General features: G+C 46.8%; 1 protein-coding gene across 1 annotated transcript in view; it reads left to right on the top strand.

Annotated features, from left to right (window-relative positions):
- Positions 1–768: 768 nt before the first annotated feature.
- srm (spermidine synthase) overlaps positions 769–26,347 on the top strand; it is a 37,659-nt gene continuing 12,080 nt past the window's right edge. Inside the window, exons 1-3 of the mRNA XM_038821611.1 lie at positions 769–1,046; positions 15,451–15,571; positions 22,956–23,048. Of these exons, the coding sequence (XP_038677539.1) occupies positions 916–1,046; positions 15,451–15,571; positions 22,956–23,048 (345 nt within the window). The 5' untranslated portion in view covers positions 769–915. The remainder of the gene's footprint in view (positions 1,047–15,450; positions 15,572–22,955; positions 23,049–26,347) is intronic.

The following is a 26,347-nucleotide window of genomic DNA, read 5'->3' on the forward strand; positions in this document are numbered from 1 at the left end:
CCCTTTTCCCCCCACCGCCCCGCCCCTTTTCCCCCCGCCCCTTCCCTTTGCCCCCACCCCTCCCCATTGCCCCCCACCCCTCCCCTTTGCCCCCCCCACCCCTCCCCTTTGCCCCCCGCCCCTTCCCTTTGCCTACCACCGCCCCACCCCTTTGCCCCCCACCCCGCCCCTTTGCCACCCCCACCCCTCCCCTTTGCCCCCCGCCCCTCCCCTTTGCCCCCCGCCCCTTCCCTTTGACTACCACCGCCCCACCCCTTTGCCCCCCACCCCGCCCCTTTGCCCCCCACCCCGCCCCTTTGCCACCCCACCCCTTTGCCCCCCACCCCGCCCCTTTGCCACCCCCACCCCTCCCCTTTGCCCCCGCCCCTCCCCTTTGCCTACCACCGCCCCACCCCTTTGCCCCCCACCCCGCACCTTTGCCCCCCGCCCCGCCCCTTTGCCACCCCGCCCCTTTGCCACCCCACCCCACCCCTTTGCCACCCCGCCCCTTTGCCACCCCCGCCCCGCCCCTTTGCCACCCCCGCCCCTTTGCCACCCCCCGCCCCGCCCCTTTGCCACCCCCCGCCCCGCCCCTTTGCCACCCCCGCCCCTCCCCTTTGCCACCCCCGCCCCTCCCCTTTGCCACCCACCTCCCCTCCCCTTCTCCGCCTTCTCCTTCCCCCGCACCTCAGCTGCTAGTCCCGCCCCCTCTCCCTCCCCGCCGCGCCGATTGGCCGGTGCCGCCCCGCGCGGCTAGGCCGCGGCGGCTGATTGGCGGGTCGGGCTGCCACTCATGCGGCGGCCGGCTGATAAAGCTGGGCGGCGCGGCCCGCTAGGCCCCTTTCATCCCGCCTCCGAGGGACGTAGTGGGTGAGCGGGCGAGCCGGGGAGCGAAAGAGCAAGGCGCCCAGCCTGCAAACCACCGGCCGCCGGACCATGGACACCATCAAGAGCGGCTGGTTCACGGAGACCTCCAGCCTGTGGCCGGGCCAAGCCATGTCCCTGGAGGTGGACGAAGTCCTTTACAACCAGAAATCCCCCTTCCAAGATGTGGTTGTCTTCAAAAGGTCAGAAATTTCAGGCAAATTCTTCAGAAATAACGTAAAGTTTGTGAATAAGATTGAACGTATTGGTGGAGCCCGTTGTGACTGGGGGTGGGTGTGATCTCTCCCCCCCCCCCCCCCCAAACCCAGGCCTGTCTTGACATCCAGGTCAAATATAGACTTTTTTTCCTTCCCCCAGGCTGATTAAAGTGGTAGATTCATTTTCATAGCAGTTTGTCTCCCTCCTTTTAAAAAAAAACACTTTTTCATCTTATCTCTTGAAATGTTTTGGTCAATCTGGCTCTCTCACTCCTCTAATCACTTCCCACGTTGCTCAATGGGTTTTCTTGATGTAGTCTAGCTTTGGACATCAGCTCCTGTCTTCTCTGGATAAGTGCTACACTGGTGTCGGGGAGCCTGTCAAGTTGGTCGTGGGGGGCAGACTGTATAGTCAGGGGTTTGATTGTATTCTGAGATTGAAAACATACCCCCAAAGCTGCATTGTCTGTCTGGTGGTAGGGTTATGGACATCCTCTTGAACTGGAGAGGAAGTGTCCTGTTGTCATGGTCCACCTCTGTATGAATTGCCAGTAGAAGTGGGGATAGGGTGGTGGTGTGCGGTGCTCTTTAGGAGTGTTGATACAGACTTGATGGGCTGAATGGCTGCCTCCTGCCCTGTAGGGATTTGATGAAGTAGAGCCGAGAGGTTCTGCTGAGGGAGTCTGAGCAGCTAGCGCCTGTATTTTAGAACACTGAATCGCAATTGCTTGCTGTTAGATTTGTATGCAAATTGGCATAGGTTCAATAAGGTCTGAGTTGAATGTGTGGCTCATAGATTAGTGCGAGAGAAATGGGTTTTACTTCATGGGGTGCTGGTGCCACTACTGGGGGAAGAGGGAAGTCTTCATTTGAGATGCACTTCACCTGAATTGTGCTGAGATCAGTGTCCTGCTGAATGGAATAAATTAAATGGCTTTAAAATAAATGGGGTGGGGGAAAGGTTCATGTGGCTTAAAGTTTTGGAATTTAATGAGAATGAGCAAGGTAAAATACAAATATGGTAATTGTGGTGTGTGTGTGCCTGCAATAATTGGCTTAAGCCAATTGAGAATGTTTATTACTTGCTGGGATATGTATGTCTATGGACAATATTTTTTATTATCCATCCCTAATTCATTTGAGACAATCCTGTTGGTCTGACAGCATCTGTACAGAGGGAAGGGTGCTAACATTTTGAAACGTTAGAGAAGAAACACTGGTCTTGCCCGTGATGTCCAAATCCCATGAAGGAAATGAAAAATAGATTGGCCAAATCAGATTGACAACGGTAGTCATCAGTACATTCGAGATTCTGCTGTGAACCAAGTGGGGAATATGCCATTATAAATGTGACAATGTGTAATGAGATGGGATTAACTGGTAATTCCATTTTAAAATATCTTATAGGGAAGAGTGATCATATATGAAATATTCAATTAGTTTGAGGGTGAAAAATTTGGGTCTGAAACTAGTGTCTTAAACTTTAGCCGTGAAGACAAGTTGGCTAAAGTGGACTGGGAAAATGGGTAAAGCAGTAGATGAGTGGTGGCAGACATTTAAGAAATATTGCACCATTCTCAACTAAGTGTTATGGGCCAGGGTTTAGAGAACCCCAAAGTGTATCATGGAGTTCACCTGACCCACAACTTTTCATAGATTGTTGTATGGGGAGCACACGGCCCACTCTACAGGTGTGGTACAGCAGAAATGGAAAAGTATTTTTTAAAGCAAAACAATGTTTATTCTATGAACTCACATTAACCTTTTTAAAACATACAGTGAACATCTTAGCAACCATTAATTCAAATACAACCCCCAAAGACTACAACACTAAGTAAACCTTTCAGCTTTCCTTTTAACAGCCATAAGACTTAAAAATCCTTCAAAACAGAAAGACATCAGCTTAACTTCACTACTGAGAATGTTTATAATTCTGAATTCACCAAATGATCCAGAGATAGTCTTTTGATTGCAGAGAGAACAGCAGTACATCTGCTTGGTCTGGCTTCAGCTCCAACACTAAAAACGAAACTAAAACACACCCTGCAACCTGCTCAAAAATTAAAGGAAAAATCTGGCAGACAGCCCAGCTCCATCCACTCTGTGACATCGCTGCAGTAGTAAACACCCATTTCTTAAAGGTACTCTCACATGACGCAAGGAATTCTTTCAGACTCTTAAGAATGAACTATTCATTGCCGTAAGGTGGTATCCAACTGAAAGAAAAGGCATACAGTATTACAAAGTTTTGTGATGGGACAGAAGATTGGGAAAGTTGAAGTCAACATCTATGTCTTGGAAGGATGGGACTGGGGAATTAATGGGAAACAAGGAAGTTATGTTTTGTATCCATCAACTTGTAAATGGTTAGGAGGCAAGAGGAATGAATGTAAAACATTTCTGTTAATGTTACATTCAACATTAATTAAGCATTGAGGAAGTATGCAAGACTTGTGACATTGATTGCGGTTCTATTTAAATTAAACTGTCCTAATTAAAATAAAGCGGCATGAGCTGCTGCTTAGTTTTTCACTCGCAATTACAGGAAACCAAAACAGACAGGCTGAAGCATGTTAAATAACTCTTAATTGTGAAGCTGTTGCTTTTTCAAAGGGGGGGGGGGCGCACTGTAATAGAATGAGAATCAAAAGACCTCTTGAAGTGCACTCAGATGGTTCCTTCCCCCGTTCCTGTGAGAATTCAGAAGAAACATTCCAGGAAGTCAGTCAGCCTCTGGAGTTGTATCAAAATGAATTTAAACCAAAAAGAGGATTTGTTGCACCAAATGTAGGTTAATGGGTTTGTGATTTGTTATTACTATTAGTTGTGTAAATGAATCCTTCAATAGGAGTTCTGTGTAATCGATCAATATGGGGTTTTCAAAGGTGATCTTGAATCTTGCTGTTTTGTGGGCGGACCATAGCATTGCAGTAAAGATGTGCTTGAAGATTGTGGGACTGCATAACTACTTGGATTTGACAGGCAGTGTTTGGAGATCATTGTTCTGTTAAATAATAATTGTCTGATAACAAACTCATCTGCCTCTAGTAACACACACTGCCCCTTTTTCTGGTCACTCGCCCAGGGTTGACCAGTTTGTAAGAAATTGACATCCCATTCCATCCAGAAAAAAACCCAATATTCTACCAACACTAAGACTACATTCCACTCCTGCCCTGACCTTGTCCACTACAGTCTGAAACGCTTATCCATGCTTTGATACCTGCTACACAAGATTTCACCAGTATCCTCATTACTGACCTCCCATCCTCTTCTCCTCAAACGCATATCTGAACATATTGAATTAAAAGTCTCCATCTTCAAGTTTGTACATGTTTTGCCCCATCTGTCATGTGAGAGTACCTTTAAGAAATGGAGCAGCTCATATTACTGAAGTGATGTCAGAGGGGGGAGCTGAGCTGAAATCACTTCTTTTTCTGCATTTAGTTTCAGTTTGAGAAAGCAGCTGAAAGTGCCTGGCTGGTTTACTGTGAGCTGTTTTGAAAGGAGAAAGCCAGTTTTGAGAAAAGAGCTTGGGTGTGTCTGTGTTTGCAATAAGCTGGATCTGCTGTGATCTTTGCCAGGAAAGAATATCTCTGAATCATTTGGGTGATTTAAGCTCATAATAGTAATGTATTTAACCTGATGTGTTTCTGTTTAAAGGTGTTAAGTCTTTTGGAGGTTTGAAGGAACATTTTGAGGAATTATTTAGTGTTGTATTATTTTAAGTAAGGGGTGTTAAGGGATCCAATGTTTATTTAAGAAGGTTAAGTTGAATTCATGGAAGAAACATTGTTTTGTGTTTAAAAACCCACGTGTCCATAATTGTAGTACCATACCTGGAGAACAAGCCGTGTGGTTCAAAAGCAACAATACATTAAAGGGAGAGGTTGATTGAACTCCATGATACATTTTGGGGTTCTGGGAACGCCGCTCCCATAACACACCCTAACATCAACACTGGCAAACCTTGTGTGCCTTCATAATCACTTTACACTTCAAGTTCCTCCCTTCTTACATTGGTAGCAGAACCAACCATGCTCTTAAGCCCTCGTCCACTCTGTTGAGGTTTACGTTTGCTGCTCTGTACTTTCAGCCAGTACTTTTAACATCAGCTTTTTATATTTTGTCCCCTTTGTCAAGAGTTTTAGGATGTCTTTCTAAATTGAATAGAGCCCTAGAGATGCAAGGCACTGTTTTCAAACTTTGTCACGGGGCAAAGCAGTGCCTGCTATCTGTACTGCTGCACATCAAAACCATTATGCTTTCAGCAACAAGTAGCCCCCGCATCAAAATAATGGTTACTTCCAATCTCTGTCAGACTGAGTCCTGGTTGCAACAGGTAAACTGGTTGTTTGGTTATCAGTAGGGGGAGATATGCAAGTTGATTTTAAGTATGAGAGTTCAAGTCTTTTGGGGCTGTGGCAGCAGAGATTTCCACCCAGGCCCGTTGGGGCTGTGGCCGCGGCGGTCTAAAGACTCATTTGCCATTAAGGAAAGCACTGGACAGAGTGATGTTAGCTGGTGTCAATAGTCTACCAGAAGCTGCTCAGTTCATGTCGCACTTGGGTCCAACCCTTTGTGTCTGCCCTGTGGTGAGAGTTATCCTGGTGTTTTGATGCACAAGTTAGCATTTGGTGTAACAAGATCTCAACTAGATACAAAGTCAGTTCTGAAGCTACAGCTGCCAAACTCGGGTGGCTCTCAACCTCAGTGGAGGTCTTCAGCATGTCAGCGTGTCCTCCGATTAGAACTTTTAGTTGTCCTCCTGAAGTTTATCACTATCCTCTGTTCGCAATGCTTTCAACTTTTGTGTCACCTGAAGTTGGAAGTTTTATCTTGTACACCCAATATAGATCTGGAAAAGTAGCAGTCCATAGCAACCCCTGGAGCACCTCACTTGTACCTTCCTCTAGTTGGAAAAACATCCATCTCCTCCTCCGGAGTGGAGAATTTTAGTTGAGGTAACATTGGATTGGTTGTGGTTGTTGCCTTCGGAACAGAGGGAGCCGGAGGGGATATAAAATTGAGGGACCTAGATACAAAGAATAGACAATAGTAAACTAGTGGCGTTCAAGACCAAGTACTCTGGTAGAAAATTTAAAAAAAACAGCTTCACCCAAAGAATGGTGAGAATGTGAAACTCTCTGTCACAGCAAGTGCTTGAAGTGAATGTGTTTAAGGGAAACTATATGGGAGGGAGCAGGGAATAGAAGGTTATGATTGTAGATTTTAGATAGCAAAATATGGGGGGAGCCTTGAGTGATTATAATTACCAGTATGGACAGGTAGGGCCGAATGGCCTGTTTCTATACTATATATCCTGTGTAAAACCGACTTGCCTTAGCAGAGGAGTCAATAATCAAGAGGGCATAGATTTTAAATAGTTGATATAAGGAGAGGAGTAGTAATTTATTTCACCCCGATGACGATGGGGGAATCTTCCTGAATAACAGGGGTGGTAGAGGTAGAAACTCTCATACGTGCCCAGTGCTGTAACGTGTGCCTGGTGCTGTAACCTACAGACCAAAAGCTGGAAGGTGTGATTTGGCTGGTTACGTCTGATACAGCAAATGGTGCCCTCCTGAGTTATAAATCTTAATTTCTAATGTTTGAGATGTCCCAACGGGTGTATCATTGATGCATGCAATTTCCATTTTGCTTTAATGAAGAAAATGTTATTATGCACAGAGTAAGTTAACATTGCAATTCCTGTGGTATCTGTGCCGGCTTCCTGTCTTTTTTTTTTGTCTATCCTATACGTGGCACATGAGTTTAGTCAGTGACAGATGGGAGCTGAGTCAACAGAAATTCTCATGACTTGGCTCACTTAACAATTCAAACAGAAACTTTTGGTTTGGAGGTTTACCAGCTTTCCCACTGCTGTTTTTTTTTGGAAGTGTTGAACTTGCGTGACCACTACAAGCCTTTCATGTTTCCATCCGATCTGTTCAAGTGATTTACACTGAAAGTATGCAATTTGAAAGATGAGGACTAGCTGGGTGCACTTCTGCAGCTTGCTGCTCTCCAAAGCTTCACCTGACATTCATGCAACTGCTCTTTACAGTCACTCAATAGAGATCTTGTCCAGCTAAGGTCATTGTGGACATTTACAGCACACCTCATCGCCTCTTTGCTTGAGAAAAGTTAATGTGACAGAACCAAACCCGGGTCATTCTTTAATTCCTATGATTTATTTGTTTTTAGAACTGCTGTATGGTTGGTATCAGTAGATGCACTCGGCCAAACAAAATGTTTTGGCTGATTTTTTTGAAAGCTTATTAAATCTCATTCCATGTAAAGTCCCTTCGGCGGTTAAAATCTAAAACTAATTACAACAACTATTTTTCCTTGAACGTAGGAAACATCTTACAAGGTGATGCATGGAACTAGATGTTCATAAAACCCGAGCAAAATACTGCTGGAAATCTGAAAGGAACAGAAAATGCTGGAAATACTCAACAGGTGTCACAGCACCAGTGGGGGAAATTGAATTAATGGTCAGGATTCTGCAGCCCCTCCTGCCCAGCGGGATTGCGCAGTCCCACTGACATAAGTAGCTGAAACGAGCATGTTTGGATCTGAGTGGTTGCAGTGCATTTTTCCTTTTGACTTTTTGGATTGCTGTAACCATATCTTTTAAAGGACAAGGTGTCTTCAAAGATTAGCAAGTTTATTGAAAAACACAATCTCCTTAGATATGCACGATATAGATAGGGGCGGGTCAAGCTCATGGGGCAGAGCCTGGTGGTATGATGATGGTGGATAAGAAGGGGTGGGTGGGGGGGAGGGAGAGAGACACCCAGTTAGGATAGTCACGTTATCATAGTAAACGTGAGGCGGTTAGGAGGTCCGGTCAAGGGTGCTTGCGCATCTTAAAGTTTGAAAGCTGATGTAGCAATGCTGCAGGTGACTCACTTGAGAGTGAAGGACCAGGTGAGACTTAAAAAGGGCTGGTTAGTCAGGTGTTTCGCTCTGGGTTTGACGGAAGGGCTCGAGGTGTAGCGGTAATGGTCAGCAAAAGAGTACGCTTCCAGATGGAGAAGATGGTGGCAGATCAGGGTGTAGATATGTGATTGTGCCAGGGGTGCTGGAGGGGAGGTTAGTGGTGCTGTTAAGTGCCCACGGTCCCAATTGGGACGATGTGGGATTCGCAAAGAAGGTGTTTGGGGCCATCCCCGACTTGGACATACACAAACTGATAGGGGGGGGGGAACTGGAACTTGGTGCCAAGGTTGGACAGGTCACGGGTGCACTCGTTGGTCCCATCGGGGGGGGGGCAAAGGCACTAGCTGGGCTAATGGTGGAAATGGGAGGGGTGGACCCTTGGAGGTTTCTGCACTTGAGGGAACGGGAGTACTCGTTTTGCTCAGCAGTCCATAAGGTATACTCTCGGATCGACTTTTTTGTGGTGGGAAAGGCTTTGCCGGCTCGGCAATTGCAGTGTCAGATCATGCTCCACATTGGGTGGATATGGTACTGGAGAAGGGGGTAGCACAAGAGGCCGGGGTGGAAATTAGATGTGGGATTTTTGGGGGACCAAGGGTTCTGTGACAAAATTGAAAAGGTAATTGAGGAATATTTAGGTTTCAACTGTACAGGCGAGGTGTTGAAGGCAGTTGTTTGGGAGGCTCCAAAGGCGATGGTGAGGGGTGAGGTGATTTTGTTTAAGGCCAGGGTGGACAAAGAGGAGAGGTTGGAGCGGCAGAGGGTAATAGATGAGATGTTGGAGGTAGATAGGAGTTGTGCAGAAGATGGGGACCCAGTAATGCTGGAAAAGAGGAAGGAACTACAGGCGAGCTTTGACTGACTATATACCAGGAAGGCGATGCGCCAACTGAGACGAGCATGGGGTGCAGTTTACGAACATGGAGATAAGGCTTGGTTTGCTATAGGCGTATGTTAGCAGGTCAGCTCCGGAGGGAGGCAGTGGTAAGGGTAATTATTCGGGTGAGGGATCGGGCAGGGATGTTGGTGGTGGTTCTGGATCTGATTAACAAAGTTTTTGCGGAATTTTATGAGGTTGTACAGGTCAGAGCCACCTGGGGGAGACCGTGAGATGCAGGATTTTCTAGATGGGTTGGAGTACCTGAGGTTAGGGGAGGGGGACAGGGCTACGGGAGGAGGACAGAGCTACATTAGAAGGAGCGATAGTGGAGCAGGAGATAAAAGATGAGATTGGGAGGATGCAGTCGGGGAAGGTGGCAGGACCGGATGGGTTTCCGGTGGAATATTATAAAACATTCAAGGATAAGCTGGCACCCCTGATGGTGGGATGTTTGAAGAGGCGATAGGGAAGGGTTGTTGCCACAAACTTTGGGGCAGGCACGATTTTCCCTGTTGCTTAAAAAAAATAGATAAGGATCCAACGGAGTGTGGGTCGAATAGGCCCATATCACTTCTGAATGTGCACGTAAAAGTATTGGCGAAGGTACTGGTGGGTAGGCTGGAGGAGTGCCTCCCGAAGGTGATGGGTGAAGATCAGATGGGGTTTATGAGAAGGAGGCAGCTCTTTTCAAACGTTAGAAGGGTATTGAACGTCGTTATGGCACCGGCAGAGGGGAAGTAAACAAAGGTGGTTGTGGCATTGGACGCTGAGAAGGCGTTTGACCGGGTAGAATGGGGGTACTTGATGGCAGTTCTGAGCGGTTTGGGATTGGACCAAAATTTGTGAACTGGTTAAAGCTGCTATATAAGGAGCTGAGGGTGAGTGTCCGCACAAACAACATCAGCTTGAGATACTTTTCTCTCCACCGTGGGGCGGGGCAGGGATGTCCTATGTCCCCCCTGCTGTTTGCACTTGCGATTGAGCAGTTGGCCATCGCATTAAGAAATTCGGGAGCATGGAAAGGAATAGTGCAGGAGGGGTTAGAGCATAGGGTGTCCTTGTATGCTGACAACTTGCTGCTGTATGTGTCGGAACCCAGTGCGTCGATAGGAGGAATATTGGAGCTACTGCGAACATTTGGGTCTTTCTCGGGGTACAAGCTGAACCTGGACAAGAGTGAGTATTTTGTAATGTCTCGGCCTGGGGTGGGGGGGGCTGCCATTCCATAGGGCAGGGACTCACTTTAGGTACCTGGGGGTGCAGGCTGCTTGGGAGTGGGGGGTGGGGGCTCCGCAGGTGCAACATTTCTAGTTTGGTGGGGAGAGCGAAAGCTGATCTGGCAAGGTGGGATGGTCTCCCTCTGTCACTGGCGGGTCGGGTGCAGGCAGTTAAAATGAACGTGTTGCCGCGATTTCTGTTTAGTTTTCAATGCTTGCCTATTTTCCTGCCAAAAGCTTTTTTTCAGAGAGATTGAGGGAAGGATTACTTTGTTCATATGGGGAGGGAAGGATAACTTCATTCATATGGGAGGGCGAAGGGGGTCAGAGTTAGAAAGGTGCTGCTACAGTGGGGAAGGCAGGCAGGGAGTTGGGGTCTTCCGAACCTGATGTATTACTACTGGGCGGCGAATGTGGAGAAGGTGCGGAGCTGGGTTAGTGGGGTTGATTCCCAGTGGGTCAGAATGAAGGAGAGTTTGTGCAGGGGGTCGAGATTGAAAGCACGAGCAACAGCGCTGTCCCCGATAGCCCCGGGGAAATATTCTGGGTGTCCGGTAATAATAGCTTCATTGAGAATTTGGAAGCAGTTTCGCCAACACTTCGGGTTGGGTGCAGGGTCAAGGGAAATGCTGATTCGGGGAACCATAGATTTGAGCCAGGGAGGTGGGATGGAAATTTTCAGAAATGGGAGCAGAAGGGGATTAAGACACTAAAAGATTTGTTTCTTCGGGGTCGGTTTGCAGGATTGAAGAAGCTGGAAGCGAAGTATGGGCTGGAGCAGGGAGAAATGTTCAGATACATGCAGGTTCGAGATTTTGCCAGAAAGGAGATACAGAGCTTCCTGGTGGAGCCGGCCTCCACATTGCTGGAGGAGGTGCTGATGACGGGGACTGGAGAAGGGGATAGTGTTAGCGGTTTACGAAGCTATTTTGGAAGCGGAGAAGGCACCACTGGAAGGGATCAAAGCAAAGTGGGAGAAAGAGTTGGGAGAGGACATGGAGGAGGGGTTGTGTTGTGAGATGCCCTGGAGAGTGAATGCCTCCACTTTGTGCGCGAGTTTGGGGCTGATACAGCTGAAGGTGGTATACAGAGCACAGCTCACGAGGGCGAGGATGAGCCGGTTCTTTGAAGGAGTAGAAGATATGTGTGAACGTTGTGGGGTGAGGGGGGGGGGGCGCTAATCACGTTCATATATTTTGGACCTGTCCAAAGCTAGAGGATTACTGGAAGGAGATTTTTAGGGTAATTTCTAATGTGGTGCACTTGAAACTGGACCCAGGCGCTCGGGAGGCCATATTCGGGGTGTCTGACCAGCCAGGGTTGAAAACGGGTGCGGAGGCAGATGTTGTAGCCTTCGCCTCGTTGATTGCCCAAAGGTGGAGGGGAGCTGTGTGTGTTAATGACGACTATGGGTGATACCTGATTCCTTTTGTCATTTGTTTGTGTGAACATGCGGGCTAATGTTTGGGGTTTGGTGGGAGGATTGGATCATTGTTATTGATATGGGGATTGACATATTTGTTAGTGATTATTGTTTATTGTTGGGTGTAAATTTGGGAGAAAATGTGAAAAAGGAGGAGAACAAAAATATTTTTAAAGATATGCACGATATAATGTTTTGAGATGTTGACCGATGACTACATTCAATGCCAATTCTGTTTAATCGGTGACGAGGCTTCTGGCCTTCACCTTTGCTCTCTACAGTGGTGTGCAGGACAGCACAGTAGTTAGCACAGTTGCTTCACAGATTCTGAGTTCCAGGTTCGATTCCCGGCTTGGGTCACTGTCTGTGAGGAGTCTGCACGTTCACCCCTTGTCTGCATCCGGGTGCTCCGGTTTCCCCTCAGTCCAAAGGTGTGCAGGTTAGGTGGGTGGACTGTGTATGTTGTTGATGACTCTATGGGTGGATTCCTGAATTATTTTCTTTGATAGAACATAGAACAGTACAGCACAGAACAGGCCCTTCGGCCCTCGATGTTATGCCGAGCAATGATCACCCTACTCAAACCCAAGTATCCACCCTATACCCGTAACCCAACAACCCTCCCCCTTAACCGTACTTTTTTAGGACACTACGGGCAATTTAGCATGGCCAATCCACCTAACCCACACATCTTTGGACTGTGGGAGGAAACCGGAGCACCCGGAGGAAACCCACGCACACATGGAGGACGTGCAGACTCCGCACAGACAGTGACCCAGCCAGGAATCGAACCTGGGACCCTGGAGCTGTGAAGCATTTATGCTAACCACCATGCTACCGTGCTGCCCTCAGCACAGTTTGTATTTAAAATGTTGGGGGTGGGTGGGAGGGAGGAATTGTTAGCCAGGAACAATAACATTGACATTGTATTGTTACCGTTGATTTGTTTGGCGGGTGTAAATTTGGATGAAAATGTGGAAATAGAGGAGAATAAAACTACACTCCATGCACCCGGTGTCTATGTATTTACATTGTGTACCTTGTGTTATCCTATTATGCATTTTCTCTTTATTTTCTTTTTTCTTTTCAAGTGCTGAATGATCTGTTTGAGCTGCTCACAGAACAATACTTTTCACTGTACCTCAGTATATGTGACCATAAACAAATCCAGTCCAATATCCCCTGCAGGTATTTGGCCAAGTGGCCACTGGAGATAACATCCAAGTCCAATCCAATTCTTGTCCACGTGTACTTTCCAGCTGGTGTTTCTCGATAGCAACCAAGAATGTGTTTCCTGTTTACATCCAAGTTGCCCAATCACTTCCCTTGCCCGATGATTGATTTGTCAGTTGGCAGAGTTTGAGCATTATGCATGAGTCAAAAGAAATGAACATAAATTAACCCTCTGTTTACTTGATGCATCCTCTTTGTCAGGATTGTGTCCAGTTACAGGCTGATGCACCCCCACCCCCCAAAAAACACTGTTCACGTTGAACAAGCTAAAGCTTGGCACTGATAAACCAGCACTGCTTGTGTAAACAAAGACTGCTTTCATTGGGAATATAGGGTGGGATTCTCTGATCCTGAGGGTAAGTTTGACGCCGTCGGGAAACGCGACAGCGTCAACATGGACTCGGGAGCAGCGATTCTGACCCCTAAAGGGGGCCAGCACGGCACTGGAGTGACCCATGTCGCTCCAGCTGCCGATCCCCGGCATCAGATGGGCGCCACGGGTCTGTGCATGCGCAATGGGACCAGCGCCAATGTGCGCATGCACAGCGGCTCCCTTCTCCGCACCGACGCAGACGCAACATGGCGTAGGGCAACAGGAGCTGGCGCTGAACGAAAGAAGCCTGTAGCCCAAGAGGCCGCCAATTGGTGGGCCCCGATCGCGGGCCATGTCACAGTGGAGGCCCACACTCCCGCTCCTACCAGGTTGCCCCCCCGGATGGATCCACGCCGAGGTCCCGCCGGGTAAGAGCAGGTGTGAATGGCGCAGGCGGGACTCAGTTTTTTTTGCATGGCCGCTCAGCCCATCCCAGGCGGAGAATCACCTGGGGGGGGGGGGGGGTGGGCTGGTGGGCTGGGCTGCTTAGTGCGCCCCCAACCGGTGCTGTGCAGACTGCGCTAGCGCCGATTCGCTGCTCTCCGGAGAATTGGCGGATCGGTGTCGGGACGGCGTGGCACGATTCGCCCCCGTCCCGGCGATTCTCCGACTCAGCCCCGGGGTGAGAGAATCCTGCCCATAAGCTTTATGGGCTATTTGGAGCCAAGTGTAAAGAATCCTAAGCCCTCTTGTTGTCGCCACTCCCATGTCCTGTCAATGCTCCGCACTGGTTGGTGAATCTTGAGAATTGAGAGAGGACAATCTTGAGAATTGATAGAGGTTCCTGGATCTGATTAGTATCTGGTGACTTCTGAATGTTTCCTTATTGGATTATTAAGACTGCTGCAGCAGGATGGGACTGTGCCACTTCATTGCCACTGTGTTGGGAGTCAACTTGACTTGGAGACCAGTTATTTTTTCTTTCCCTGCTCTTTGCAAAGTTAGGGAAGGGAATGTTGCACAGACCAGAGGTTTGACTTGAGTGCAGCCTTCTTCTGTACAGTGTGATTTCATCAAAGTGCATTTATTCATTGAGCTACAGGTTGTAAAAAACAATGTTACAAGTTGTCTGCAGATCTGGCAGCTCATGCCGAGAGGCCAATGACCTTTTGTCAGAGCCAATCAACCTGAAATGTTTTTGTTCATGAGTTTAGTTTGATTGTTCCAGAATAGAATGTAAAGTAGCATTGAAACAATGCTTTATACCCTGTTGGTATCACATTAGTGAGACCGTGGAATAATGTGACGTTGCACACGATCCAGGCAACAAAAAGTTGTTGTTTAAAATGATTTATCCAAGTTTCTATGCCCTTGCAGTTGTGCTTCTTCTGAAGGTGAACTTTGTCACCGTATATTTACACACATGATGCTACAAATATCTATCCTGTAAAGATCACTTTTTTAATCTTCCCAACTGAAAATGTAGCCAGATTTTGGGTCATATTTTTGTAATTAAACATTAGCCAAATAAGCTCTCTAATAGTTAACGCCGCTAAGTTATTCCCTGGTAGTGCTCCATTGTACAGAAGTGCTTGTGAAGACCATTTTTGTTTATATAAAAAAAAATTGTTTCGTGTCCTTTTCAACCCTCGTTGACGATGCTGACTGTGGGATACACATGTGCAATGCTTAGCTTTAAGAATCCACCCCACAATGGGTATTGGATCCACTTGTTCTGTTAACAGTTTGAAATTTGGTTAATCTCCTCTTCACTTGCGGACATGAGCCTAACGAATAAAATTAGCCAATTTTTTTAACTAGATTGGTAATGCCTTTGATTAATGCTTCTTTCAACTGCCTGTCTTGGCCCAACACCTTTTAAGAATGAAACAAAGAAATATTTGGTGCCCAGGACAAAACTTTTAGGGCAGTTGGGAAGGCATTTCTGAATTTCTCCTTTCCCCTCTGAACCAATCCTAGCTGCTTTCTGAAGTCAGTGGTATTGTGCTGAAATGTCTCTGCTAGTATGGTGAATGTAAGTGGTTGCAGATGATTCTGATGTCCTCCTGGACTAATTCCTATACCCATCTCCTCTCTCGTGCTGGGGCACTGGGTGCTATATAAATAAAAATCTGTCTGTCTGCAGCTGCTGCCTTGGCAGATCAAACACTTTTTTTAAAACTGCATATTTTGTACCAAACTGGTGCTTTTACCCAACAGGTGTTTGGGGGGGTCTATCTTTTTTTTTACATAAACTTGGCTGGTTTGAAAATAAATAAAATTTATTTATAAATAATGTCTTGTGACATTACTAGTTTAGAGAGTTTAAAATGCACTGTTTGAAATTTAAATTGTTCACTTTTGTTTTGGTGCAGTAAAACCTATGGTAATGTCTTGGTGCTGGATGGTGTGATACAGTGCACTGAAAGGGATGAATTTGCATACCAAGAGATGATTGCAAACCTAACTCTTTGCAGCCATCCTAACCCTAAAAAGGTACGATTTAATTATTTTTTAAGAATCTTTGGGACCTTAATGTCACTGATCAATTTAAATGCATTTTTGGATTTCTAGCTTGCATCTATCTAACCCATGCAATTTGGAATAGAGGAATGTTGTTACTAGCCAGCTCTTGACTATCACTGAAACCAATTAACCAGTTGTTCATCTTATTGCTGCATGCAAATTGTTAAACTGTATACCAGAACTGACTGCATGCACTTTTAACAGTAATTGATTGAAGCTAAGACTAGAAAGATGACGCATTTGTGTTGAATTGTGAAATGCATCCATTGGAAAGCGAAATGGGTATATAAACTCACTTTTTGGCAAATGGTTTCATCTGTTTGGGGAGCAACCCCTTTTCTCAAACTGCAGCGTTCCTTTCTAAAAGTGCATTCTCTGGTTCGTCCAGGGTGTTGCTGTCCAGATGTTGATTTTATCACTATAGTGGACAGTAAATCATTTTGGTTTGATAAGCCTCGAGTTGCATATCCCTGTTTGTAAGGTGCTATATTATACAAGCAGCTCCATTAATAGAAGTAGGCAACCTTCTTCTTGTCTTTTCACATAGGGGCTGGTTTAGCACAGTGGGCTATACAGCTGGCTTGCAATGCAGAACAATGCCAGCAGCGCGGGTTCAATTTCCATAACGGCCTCCCCCAATAGGTGCCGGAATGTGGTGACTAGGGGCTTTTCGAACTAAATTCATTAAAGCCTACTTGTGACAATAAGCTTTATTATTATTTATTATAATTATTATTGCACTGATTCTAAGGGCGGCACAGTAGTTAGCACTGCTGCCTCATTGTCCGGAGCCTGGGTTCATTTCTGACCTTGGGTGACTGGAGATTGCGCAGGGGAGAAACTCCTATGTCTGCATGGGTTTCCTCTAGGTGACCTGATTTCCTCATACAGTCCAAAGATGTGAAGGTTGGATGGATTGACCATGTTAAATTGCCCCTTAGTGTCGTAAAGGTTAGCTGGATTATGGGATAGGGAGAGGGCGTGGGCCTAGGTAGGGTGCTCTTTGTGGGTCGGTACAAACTTGATGGGCTCAATGGCCTCCTTCTGCACTGTATGATTCGATCATCCCAAATGTGCCTTTCTACCGGGGTACTTGATTGTGTAATTAGTCTTGTAAAGAAAGGTACTGTAGTCTGTGGTGTATAAGGTGACCCCATTTTCTGGGCTCAAAATCATAGACATGCCTGCACAGTTGTCACATTTGCTAGCCCCACCCATCCCTCTATTGAGTTGAAAAGGGGCTGGTTGAGCTCACTTGGCTAAATCGTTGGCTTTTAAAGCAGGCCAGCAGCACGGTTCGATTCCCGCACCAGCCTCCCCGGACAGGCGTCGGAATGTTGCTACTAGGGGCTTTTCACAGTAGCTTCATTTGAAGCCTACTTGTGACAATAAGCGATTTTCATTTTATTTCATTCAAAAGACCTTGGGAGATTTAGATCGGTATGGACCTAACCAGGGCAGTATGTTCATCTTGATCGTCTGTACCCTCCCTGCCAGGGAAAGCGAGAGTGTACCCCATACCCCATCTCTAGGTCCTTTTATTTTTAAAACTTCCTCTGACACACTGTTCAGGTTCCACTTGTAGATCCGTATCCAGTCATGGGCTATCTGGATCCCCAGGTAGTGGAATTTTTGGGGGGCTAGTTTAAATGGTGGTCCCACCAGCTCTGCACCACCTCCTCTCAGGTACACCAGGAATACTTTTCCCCAGGTTGAGTTTGCAGCCCGATAGAGCTCTGAAATCTCCAGGAGCTTCATGATCCACACTCCAGGAGCTCCATGATCCCTTTCATTTTTGCGGATCTGAGATGTAGAGGAGCAGGACATCTGCATAGAGCAAAACTCTGCCCTCTGCTGCCTCCTTTTTGGATTCCATTCCAGCTTCTTGTGATTGCCAGGGTGAACAAGAGTGGGGACATTGGCTTCCCTGCTTTATGTCTCTGTGCAACTGGAAGTATTTGGAGCTGCTGGATTTGGTCTGTACGCTTGCCTTTGGAACATTGGACAAGAGTTTCACCCATGAGGTGAACCCTCTCCCTATCCTAAACAGATCTAGTACCTCAGAGAGGTAGTTCCACTCGATTTTGTGTCCAGGGAGCCAATCAGCTTTTGTGTTCTCTCTCCGGAAGGGGTCATTAACACGTTCAGCAGTTGTCTGATGTTTGCAGTTAGCTGCCTACCCTTAAGAAAGCCCATCTGATCCTCTGCAACCACCTCTGGTACGCAGTTCTCCAGCTGCTTAGCCAAGACCTTTGTGAATATATTGGGTCTTTGTCTTTTTTGGGTGTCAGCGATAGGGAGGCCTGTGTTAGTGTTGACGGCAAGTCTGCAAGCATCACCTGCAGGTGTGGGGCCAGTGCCAGTGTAAATGTTCTGTCGAAGTCTATCGGGAACCCATCGTCTCCCGGTACCTTCCATGCCTGCATGGAGTTGATGCTGTCCATGACATCTCCCAGGCCTAGTGGTGCTTCCAGCTCCCTCTGTCTGTCGGCCCCCACAATTGGCATGTCGTTCACCGAGGAACTGTTTTATATGGGGTGTTGGGCACATCCCGTCTCCAACCTTGCATCCAAGTAATGTGGAGCATGGTTGGAGATTACAATAGCGGAGTATTCTGCTCTGACTATCTCTGGAAACACTGATTTTCCCCACTACAAAGATGTCTATGCAGATGTATACCCTGTGGACTGGCGAGAAAAATGAGAATTCCCCTCACTCTGGTGCATGAACCGTCATGCGTCCATCACCCCCTTCTGTTCCAGCTCTCTAGCCATGCCTGCTATATTCCCTATTCTGGGGTTTGATTCAGGTGGGTGCTTTAATTAAAATCTTTCTTCCCCGTGATCAGTTGGTGTGTATCTATGTCATGGATTTCGGCCACAGTAGTCTTTACAAATTCGGTGACGTCTCAGTTGGGAGTGTACATGTTGGCAAGGACTACCAGTACCCTGTCTAGTACATCGCTGACCATGACATATCGTTCCCCTTGGTTCATAACTGTCCTCGTTGCAGTAAACACCATCCTCTTATCAGTAATGCCACACCCCACCCCCTAGCTCTCGCCCTTGCTTACCCGCAATTGATCCTTCTCCCTCAAGTATGTCTCTTGAGAGGAAGATGGCCAGCTTTCTTACCTTTTCAGGTGGGTGAAGACTCTGGATCAAGTCTCCTGACATTCCAGGTGACTATCCTGATTTTTCTTTTTGTGGGGGGTGGTGCTTTGGGACCCTCCCCCCTGAGGATTAACCATACTTATCTTGTGGATGTGCCCCTGCACTCTAGGGTTTCCCTTTCCCTTTGTTAGGGGGCCAACCAAAATGGCTGTGGTCACTGTTTACACCATGAGGATGGGTCCCCACACTCCGGGGTTTCCCTGTGCCCAGGGCCACTCAGCTTGGAACCCAACTGTGTACACTATGTGGGTTCCGAGGTTTCCCTTTGTTTAGGGATCCCCCAAAGTGGCTGCTAACAGTGCCTTTTTGTTCCACGTTTCCGAGATTAACCTGCTGAAGTCAGTCTAGAGCCCCCCTTTGTTGTTTTGTTCCCCCCCGAGGTTTGGTTTGGGTACCGCCCCTCCACCCCTCATTGCTACCACTCTTGTCTGTCCAAGCCGTTCTTAAGGATGAACCTGTCGGCCTCTGTAGCGGCAGTAAAATAATTTTATTTGCCCTGATATATTACCTCAAGCCTGGCTGGAAATAGCATCCTGAATCTGACTTTGCTTTATTTAGGGCCGGCATGATTAGATTCCACCCTGTGTGTTGCAAAGTCTGCCTCATTGTCCCTCCCCAAAGAAGCAAATCTGCGTGTTTCCCAACCGGAAATCCTGGATTTAGAATTTAGATTTAGAACAGTACAGCATAGAACAGGCCCTTCAGCCCTCGATGTTGTGCCGAACAATGATCACCCTACTCAAACTCTCGTATCTACCCTATACCCGTAACCCAACAACTCCCCCTTAACCTTACTTTTTTTTAGGACACTACGGGCAATTTAGCATGGCCAATCCACCTAACCCCGCACATCTTTGGACTGTGGGAGGAAACCGGAGCACCCGGAGGAAACCCACGCACACACTGGGAGGACGTGCAGACTCCGCACAGACAGTGACCCAGCCGGGAACCGAACCTGGGACCCTGGAGCTGTGAAGCATTGATGCTAACCACTATGCTACCATGCTGCCCAATGATGAACAGGGATATCCACTGCTTGCTGAAGTCTAGGTCTGAGGCGTTTAAGTCCGGCAACCCTGACCTCTACAAGAAAGCCAGTTATGATCTGAAGAAATACATTAAAGATGCCGAAAGACAGTACCGGACCAAGCTCGAGTCCCAGGCTCGCCACACGGATCCCTGCCGTCTATGGCAAGGTCTGCAAGACAGAACAGGCTGCAAGATGAAGCCATGTAAAATCGTCGGCTCCAATGCACCCCTCCCTGATGAGCTCAACGCATTCTATGCCCGTTTTGAGCAAGAGGTCAGCGAGAGCAAGCCCTCCACCCCAGAAGCCGCGATGAACTTCTATCTGAGATCACCACTGCAGACATCAGAACAGCCTTCCCGTAGGTCAGCCCACGGAAAGCCATTGGTCCGGATGGGGTACCCGGGCGAGCACTCGGGTTTTGCGCGGATCAACTGGTGGGGGTATTTGCAGACATCCTCAACCTCTCTTTATAACAATCTGATGTCCCTGTCTGCTTCAAGAAGACGGCCATCATCCCTGTACCAAAGAAAAGTCAAGCGGTGTGCCTTAATGACTATCGTCCAATGGCTCGGATCATCATCATCATGAAGTGCTTCGAAAAGTTAGTCATGGCACGAATCAACTCCCGCCTCCCAGATTGCCTTGAGCCACTACAGTTTGCCTACCGCTGCAACAGGTCCACAGCAGACACCATCTCCATGGCCCTGCACTCTACCCTGGAACACCCAGATAACAAAGACACCGATGTCAGACTCCTATTTATCGACTACAGCTCCGCCTTCAACACCATCATTCCTACGAAACTCCTCTCCAAACTCCGTGACCTTGGCTCCTCCCTCTGCGACTGGATTCTGAAGTTTCTAACCCACAGTCCACAATCAGTAAAGATAGGCAACAACACCTCCTCCACGGTCACCCTCAACACCGGTGCCCCACAAGGCTGTGTCCTCAGCCCCCTACTATACTCTTTATACACCTATGACTGTGTGGCCAAATTCCCCTCCAACTCGATTTTCAAATTTGCTGATGACACCACCATAGTGGGTCGGATTTCAAACAATGACATGACAGAGTATGTGAATGAGATGGAGAATCTGGTGAGCTGATGCATCGACAATAATCTCTCCCTCAATGTCAACAAAACGCAGGCGATTATCATCGACTTCAGGCAGCGTAGTGGAGAATATCCCCTGTCTACACAATGGGAACAACGTAGAAAGGGTCGGGAGCTTCAAGTTTTTAGGTGTACAGATCACCAACAGCCTGTCTTGGTCTCTCTCTCTCTCTCTCTCTCTCTCTCTCTCTCTCTCTCTCTCTCTCTCTCTCTCTCTCTCTCTCTCCTCTCTCTCTCTCTCTCTCTCTCTCTCTCTCTCTCTCTCTCTCTCTCTCTCTCTCTCCCCCCCCATGCCGACACTATAGATATGAAAGCCCACCAATGACTCTACTTTCTCAAAAGACTAAGGAAATTTGGTATGTCAGCTACGACTCTCACCAACTTCTACAGATGCACCATAGAAAGCATTCTTTCTGGTTGTATCACAGCTTGATATGGAGCCTGCTCGGCCCAAGACCACAGGAAACTACAAAAGGTTGTGAATGTAGCCCAGTCCATCACGCAAACCAGCCTCCCATCCATTGACTCTATCTATAATTCCCACTGCCTCAGAAAGGCAGCCAGCATAATTAAGGACCCCATGCACCCCGGACATACTCTCTTCCACCTTCTTCCATCAGGAAAAAGATACCAAACGAGGTCACGTACCAACCGACTCAAGAACAGCTTCTCCTACTGCCATCAGACATTTGAATGGACCTACCTCGTATTAAGTTGATCTTTTCTCTACACCTTGCTATAGCTGTAACATTATATTCTGCAGTCTCTCCTTCCTTCCCTATGTACGGTATGCATTGTTTGTACAGCATGCAAGAAACAATACTTTTCACTGTATACTAATAAATGTGACACAATCAAATCATTATCAGTTGCATACCTCATCTGTCCAGCCCAGTGAAGGATCCTGTCCTGGTACCTGTGCAGCTTGGCTATTATTGCTCTCGGCTCCTCCCCTGCTTTGGTCAGAGTGACCTGTGAGCCCTGTTAATCTCTGGCGGCTTGGGAAGCTGTCCCTACCCACCAGGTTGCCCAGCATTTGGGCCAAGTAGGACCCTGCCCTCTATTCCCTCCGGCAGGCCCACTATTCGGATGTTCTGCCTCCTCCACTGATTCTCCTGGTCCTTGACCAATCCTTTTGGGCTCCTCGGGTCGCCGCCAACCTCTTGATCTCTGCCTCCAGGGCAACGATTTGGTTGCTCTGGTCCATCAATGCATTTTCCAGCTCTCGTATCGTGCTCCCCTGGGTTTCCTGTACCTGTCCTATGTCATTGAGCCATCTGCATGGCAGCTAGTACCTCTGCCACCTGCCGCTTTTATCGCGGCCTTGATGTCATTCCTCATTGCTTTCAGTTCCCTGCTTCCATCCGTTGCCAGGGGCTAGGGGGAGGGGGTGGGGGGAGAGAGTTCGCTTTCCAAGTCGTCTGTCTCCCTCACTCGGGTGGCTGGGGACCCCCTTGCCTCACGAGTCCACTGACCCGCTTGCTCACCACACCTGTTCCTTTCCACAGTTCCCGGTGTCCCTGTGGCTTCTTGAGCCACTGCTGCCTGGCATTTTCGTCGTCCATGTTATCGTTGAGGGCGAGGAAATGTTCTGGTCTGCTTTTGCGGGCTAAATTTCTGTGCTCTATGCTATAACTAATTCTAATTTTATGCAGGGAAATGATGCACAACAAAAAAACATGCAGCATAAGCTAAATGTTCTAATACTTGGGTGGTGTTGGTTGCGGGTTAAGTTTTGATTTGGATAGAACACCCATGGGACCTTTCCACCTGATGTCAAGATGACCCTTGCTTTTATCCAAAAAAGGCATCCGGATAGTGCAGCACTCCCTCCATTTTGTACTAGTGTCAGCATAGTCACTCATTCTGGAATTGGGCTTTAACGTATGACTTACCACTGAGCCAAGATGTTATGGAGACAAACAGCAGTCAATTTCAGGCAAGTTACTTTGCTGAAATTGCTATTCATGGCAGCAAAAGGAATTTGCTGTGGAAATGCCTGCTGAACTGAACTAAATTGCTCTGATTAAATTTCAGGTACTTATTATTGGAGGTGGTGATGGCGGTGTTCTGCGAGAAGTGATCAAACATTCCGCCGTAGAGTCTGTAGCGCAATGTGAAATCGATGAGGTAATGAAAATGCAGGTTGACAAATTAAACAATAAACTTTTTTCTTAGACCTGGAATTACATAGTTTGCAACACAAAAGGCCATTTGGCCCAATTAAAGCTGCATTAAAAACTCCCCACCTCCCAATGCTCCTAACCCGATCAGCTTAACCTTCTATTTCTTTATCTTCTCTGTGCCTATCTATTTTTCGCCTTGAAGGCATCTATGCTATTTGCCTCAACAACTTCCTGTGTTTGCAAATTCTTACCATTGAGTACATATGTACAGTAAGTCATTGATTACTGTTGTAATTGTGTTCTGAAAAGAGCAACTTTTAAATGAAGCACCATTAAGTGAATTAGAGCTCCCATTATAACCAAGGTAGGACCTTTTTGATCAGAAAAACAACACATCATTCCACGCAAGTGGAATTCCTGTATTGGTAAAGAAAACAACTTTTAAAAAGAAATAAATTTGTGTGTGCTTTTCTTTTTCTTACCCCTCCCACTCTGCCACATTATATTGTGATAAGGTGCACATAGCAAAGCTACTTCCATGAAATAAAATAACTTAAAATGAATATGCTGCCCCTTTGTATCTCCTTCGGGCTTGCTGCCTCTCCCTCTCCCCTGCTCTGTTGTTGCTGATCATGCTCTTGACTTCCCTCCCCTGAGGGCTTACGAGAAACAGGATGAGCAGCTTCAAGTTGCAGGGATAAGTAGTGAGGGGATGGGTTGGAGCGATGGATAGTTGGCAGCGACTGGAGGGTCAGGGAGCGGGGGAAGGTTGGCACCACGGTAGCACTGGGTACCACGGTAGCACTGTGGCTTCACAGTGCCAGGGTCCCAGGTTTGATTCCCTGCTGGGTCACTGTCTGTGCGGAGTCTGCACATTCTCCCCGTGTCTGCGTGGGTTTCCTCCAGGTGCTCTGGTTACCTCCCACTGTCCAAAGATGTGCAGGTTAGGTGGATGGGCCATGATAAATTGCCCTTAGTGACCAAAAAAGGTTAGGAGGGGTTATTAGGTTACCGGGATAGGGTGGAAGTGAGGGATTAAGAAGGTCGGTGCAGACTTGATGGGCTGAATGGCCTCCTCCTGCACTATATGTTCTATGATCTGTAACTGGAGGGTCAGGGAGTGGGGGAAGCTACTCCAAATAGTCATGTAACCCAGTGCCGGACCTAGCACAAATCTATGTTCAAAATTCCTAGTAGATCCTATTAACTGACTGACTTTAAAACGAGGACTTGTTGTATCTCCTCACTCTTGCATTTGGTGACTCTTGCATGTACGGCCTCTAGTTTTGGTTTCCCCTCAAGTGGAAATAGCTTCCCTATGTGTACCTTATCACAATATAGTGTCCACATTGATCAGGTGGAAGGAGTAATAAAAATATGAAGAGACAGCATATTTACCAGTATTGGAATTGATAAAGTATTATCACTTGCATGGTATAATGTGTTGCTTTTCTGATTGGAAACAGCCTTTACATTGGTTATAATGGGAACTCTAATTCACTTAACAGTGCTTCATTTAAAGTTGCACTTTTTTCAGGAAGATACAACAGTAATCAAATCACTTACTGTACCTATTTAGTGGTAAGAATTTGCAAACACAGGAAGTAGTTGAGGCAAATAGCGTAGATGCATTCGTGGGGGGGGGGGGGGGGGGAATAATTCTGCCTGAACTCCTCTTGCCCTGTGACTGTAGGCTGGGGTTAAATTTGCTACTGATCTGAGTCAGGCATCTGTAGAGCAGAGTTCACTGCCAGTGGTATCTGTTTCAAACTGCAGACTGCCTGTTTGCGAAACATGCAGTGTCTGTTTTTCCAAAGCTGTAAACATGTACCTCTGCTTCATTGTATAAAATACACAGGAGTATGAATGGACCCCCAAGTAGATGTGTAATTCGACTTGGCATCACATTGGAATCTACTTCCATGATGTGTCAAATCTGAACAATATGTGACAGACTCCTTATGACTGAACAGTTCAAGTGGAATTTACCCCCTGGTTATCCAGGGATGTTTTAATGGATTTGAAAGGATGATCACCAGAGCCTACCTGCAAGTACTCTTGTATTTAAAATGGATATTGAAATTTTTTACTGTGACAAAACACAAGGTGAACACTTTATATTCCTCATGAAATGACCCCGATCCACATGCTACTTGCGATATCTGGTCTTCTCACTTTTTGATTTAAATCATGGTGATGTTCAACATAACGTTGTGTTCCATAAAGCATTTTACAAAATAAAATGCACAGTGAATTTTTGGTTTTTAATACTTAACATTATTTATTCTGCACTGCAGGGGCAGCACGGTGGCCTAGTGGTTAGCACAACCGCCTCACGGCGCTGAGGTCCCAGGTTCGATCCCGGCTCTGGGTCACTGTCCGTGTGGAGTTTGCACATTCTCCCCGTGTCTGCGTGGGTTTCGCCCCCACAACCCAAAAATGTGCACAGTAGGTGGATTGGCCACGCTAAATTGCCCCTTAATTGGAAAAAATAATTGGGTAATCTAAATTTAAAAAAAAAAAAAAAAAATATTTATTCTGCACTGCTAGGTTAGACCAAGTAGGAAAGATGTTATAAAGAAGACAAATCAACATTATATAGTACATAAGAATATATACACTCTACCTCTCTGGTTGGAATTGTAGGTTTCTTCTACCTGGTCACTTCTATCACATGACCTGAGGCTTATCAGAGCAGGATGTGACATATACATGCAGCACAGACTATAGTTTGCACGGCTGCTGTGCCGTATGAATCTTTCTTTCTATTTTCTAGTTCATTTCTATGTGAAGGATGAGCTGCTTTGAATGGAGATCCCTACTGTAAATCTGACATTTTTTTAAAATAAATTTAGATTACCCAATTATTGTTTTTCAATTAAGGAGCAATTTGGCATGGCCAAGCCACCTACCCTGCACATCTCTTTTGGGTTGTGGGGGTGAGACCCACGCAGACACTGGGAGAATGTGCAAACTCCACACGGACAGTGACCCAGGGTCGGCGTCAAACCCGGATCCTCGGCACTATGCGGCAGCAGTACTAACCACTGCACCGCACCACCGTGCTGACCAATCTGACATTTAATTTGACAATTTCTGATACGCCATGCTTTTAATATTCAGCTCTTGCCTTGCTGTCTATTCTGTATTCCTTGTGGCCATCAAGGTGTTGAATTCTAGTGAGGGGAAATTTAATTCCCTTTCCAGCATAAGTGTTTACATGTGTACCCAGATTGATAACGTGATACCGACCTCAGTTGTTCTTCACATAAGACCTTTTAATAAACTGAGAATATTCATCCC

The sequence above is a fragment of the Scyliorhinus canicula genome, chromosome 16 (assembly GCF_902713615.1).
Source record: "Scyliorhinus canicula chromosome 16, sScyCan1.1, whole genome shotgun sequence".
In the NCBI taxonomy this organism is placed as follows: Eukaryota; Metazoa; Chordata; class Chondrichthyes; order Carcharhiniformes; family Scyliorhinidae; genus Scyliorhinus; species Scyliorhinus canicula.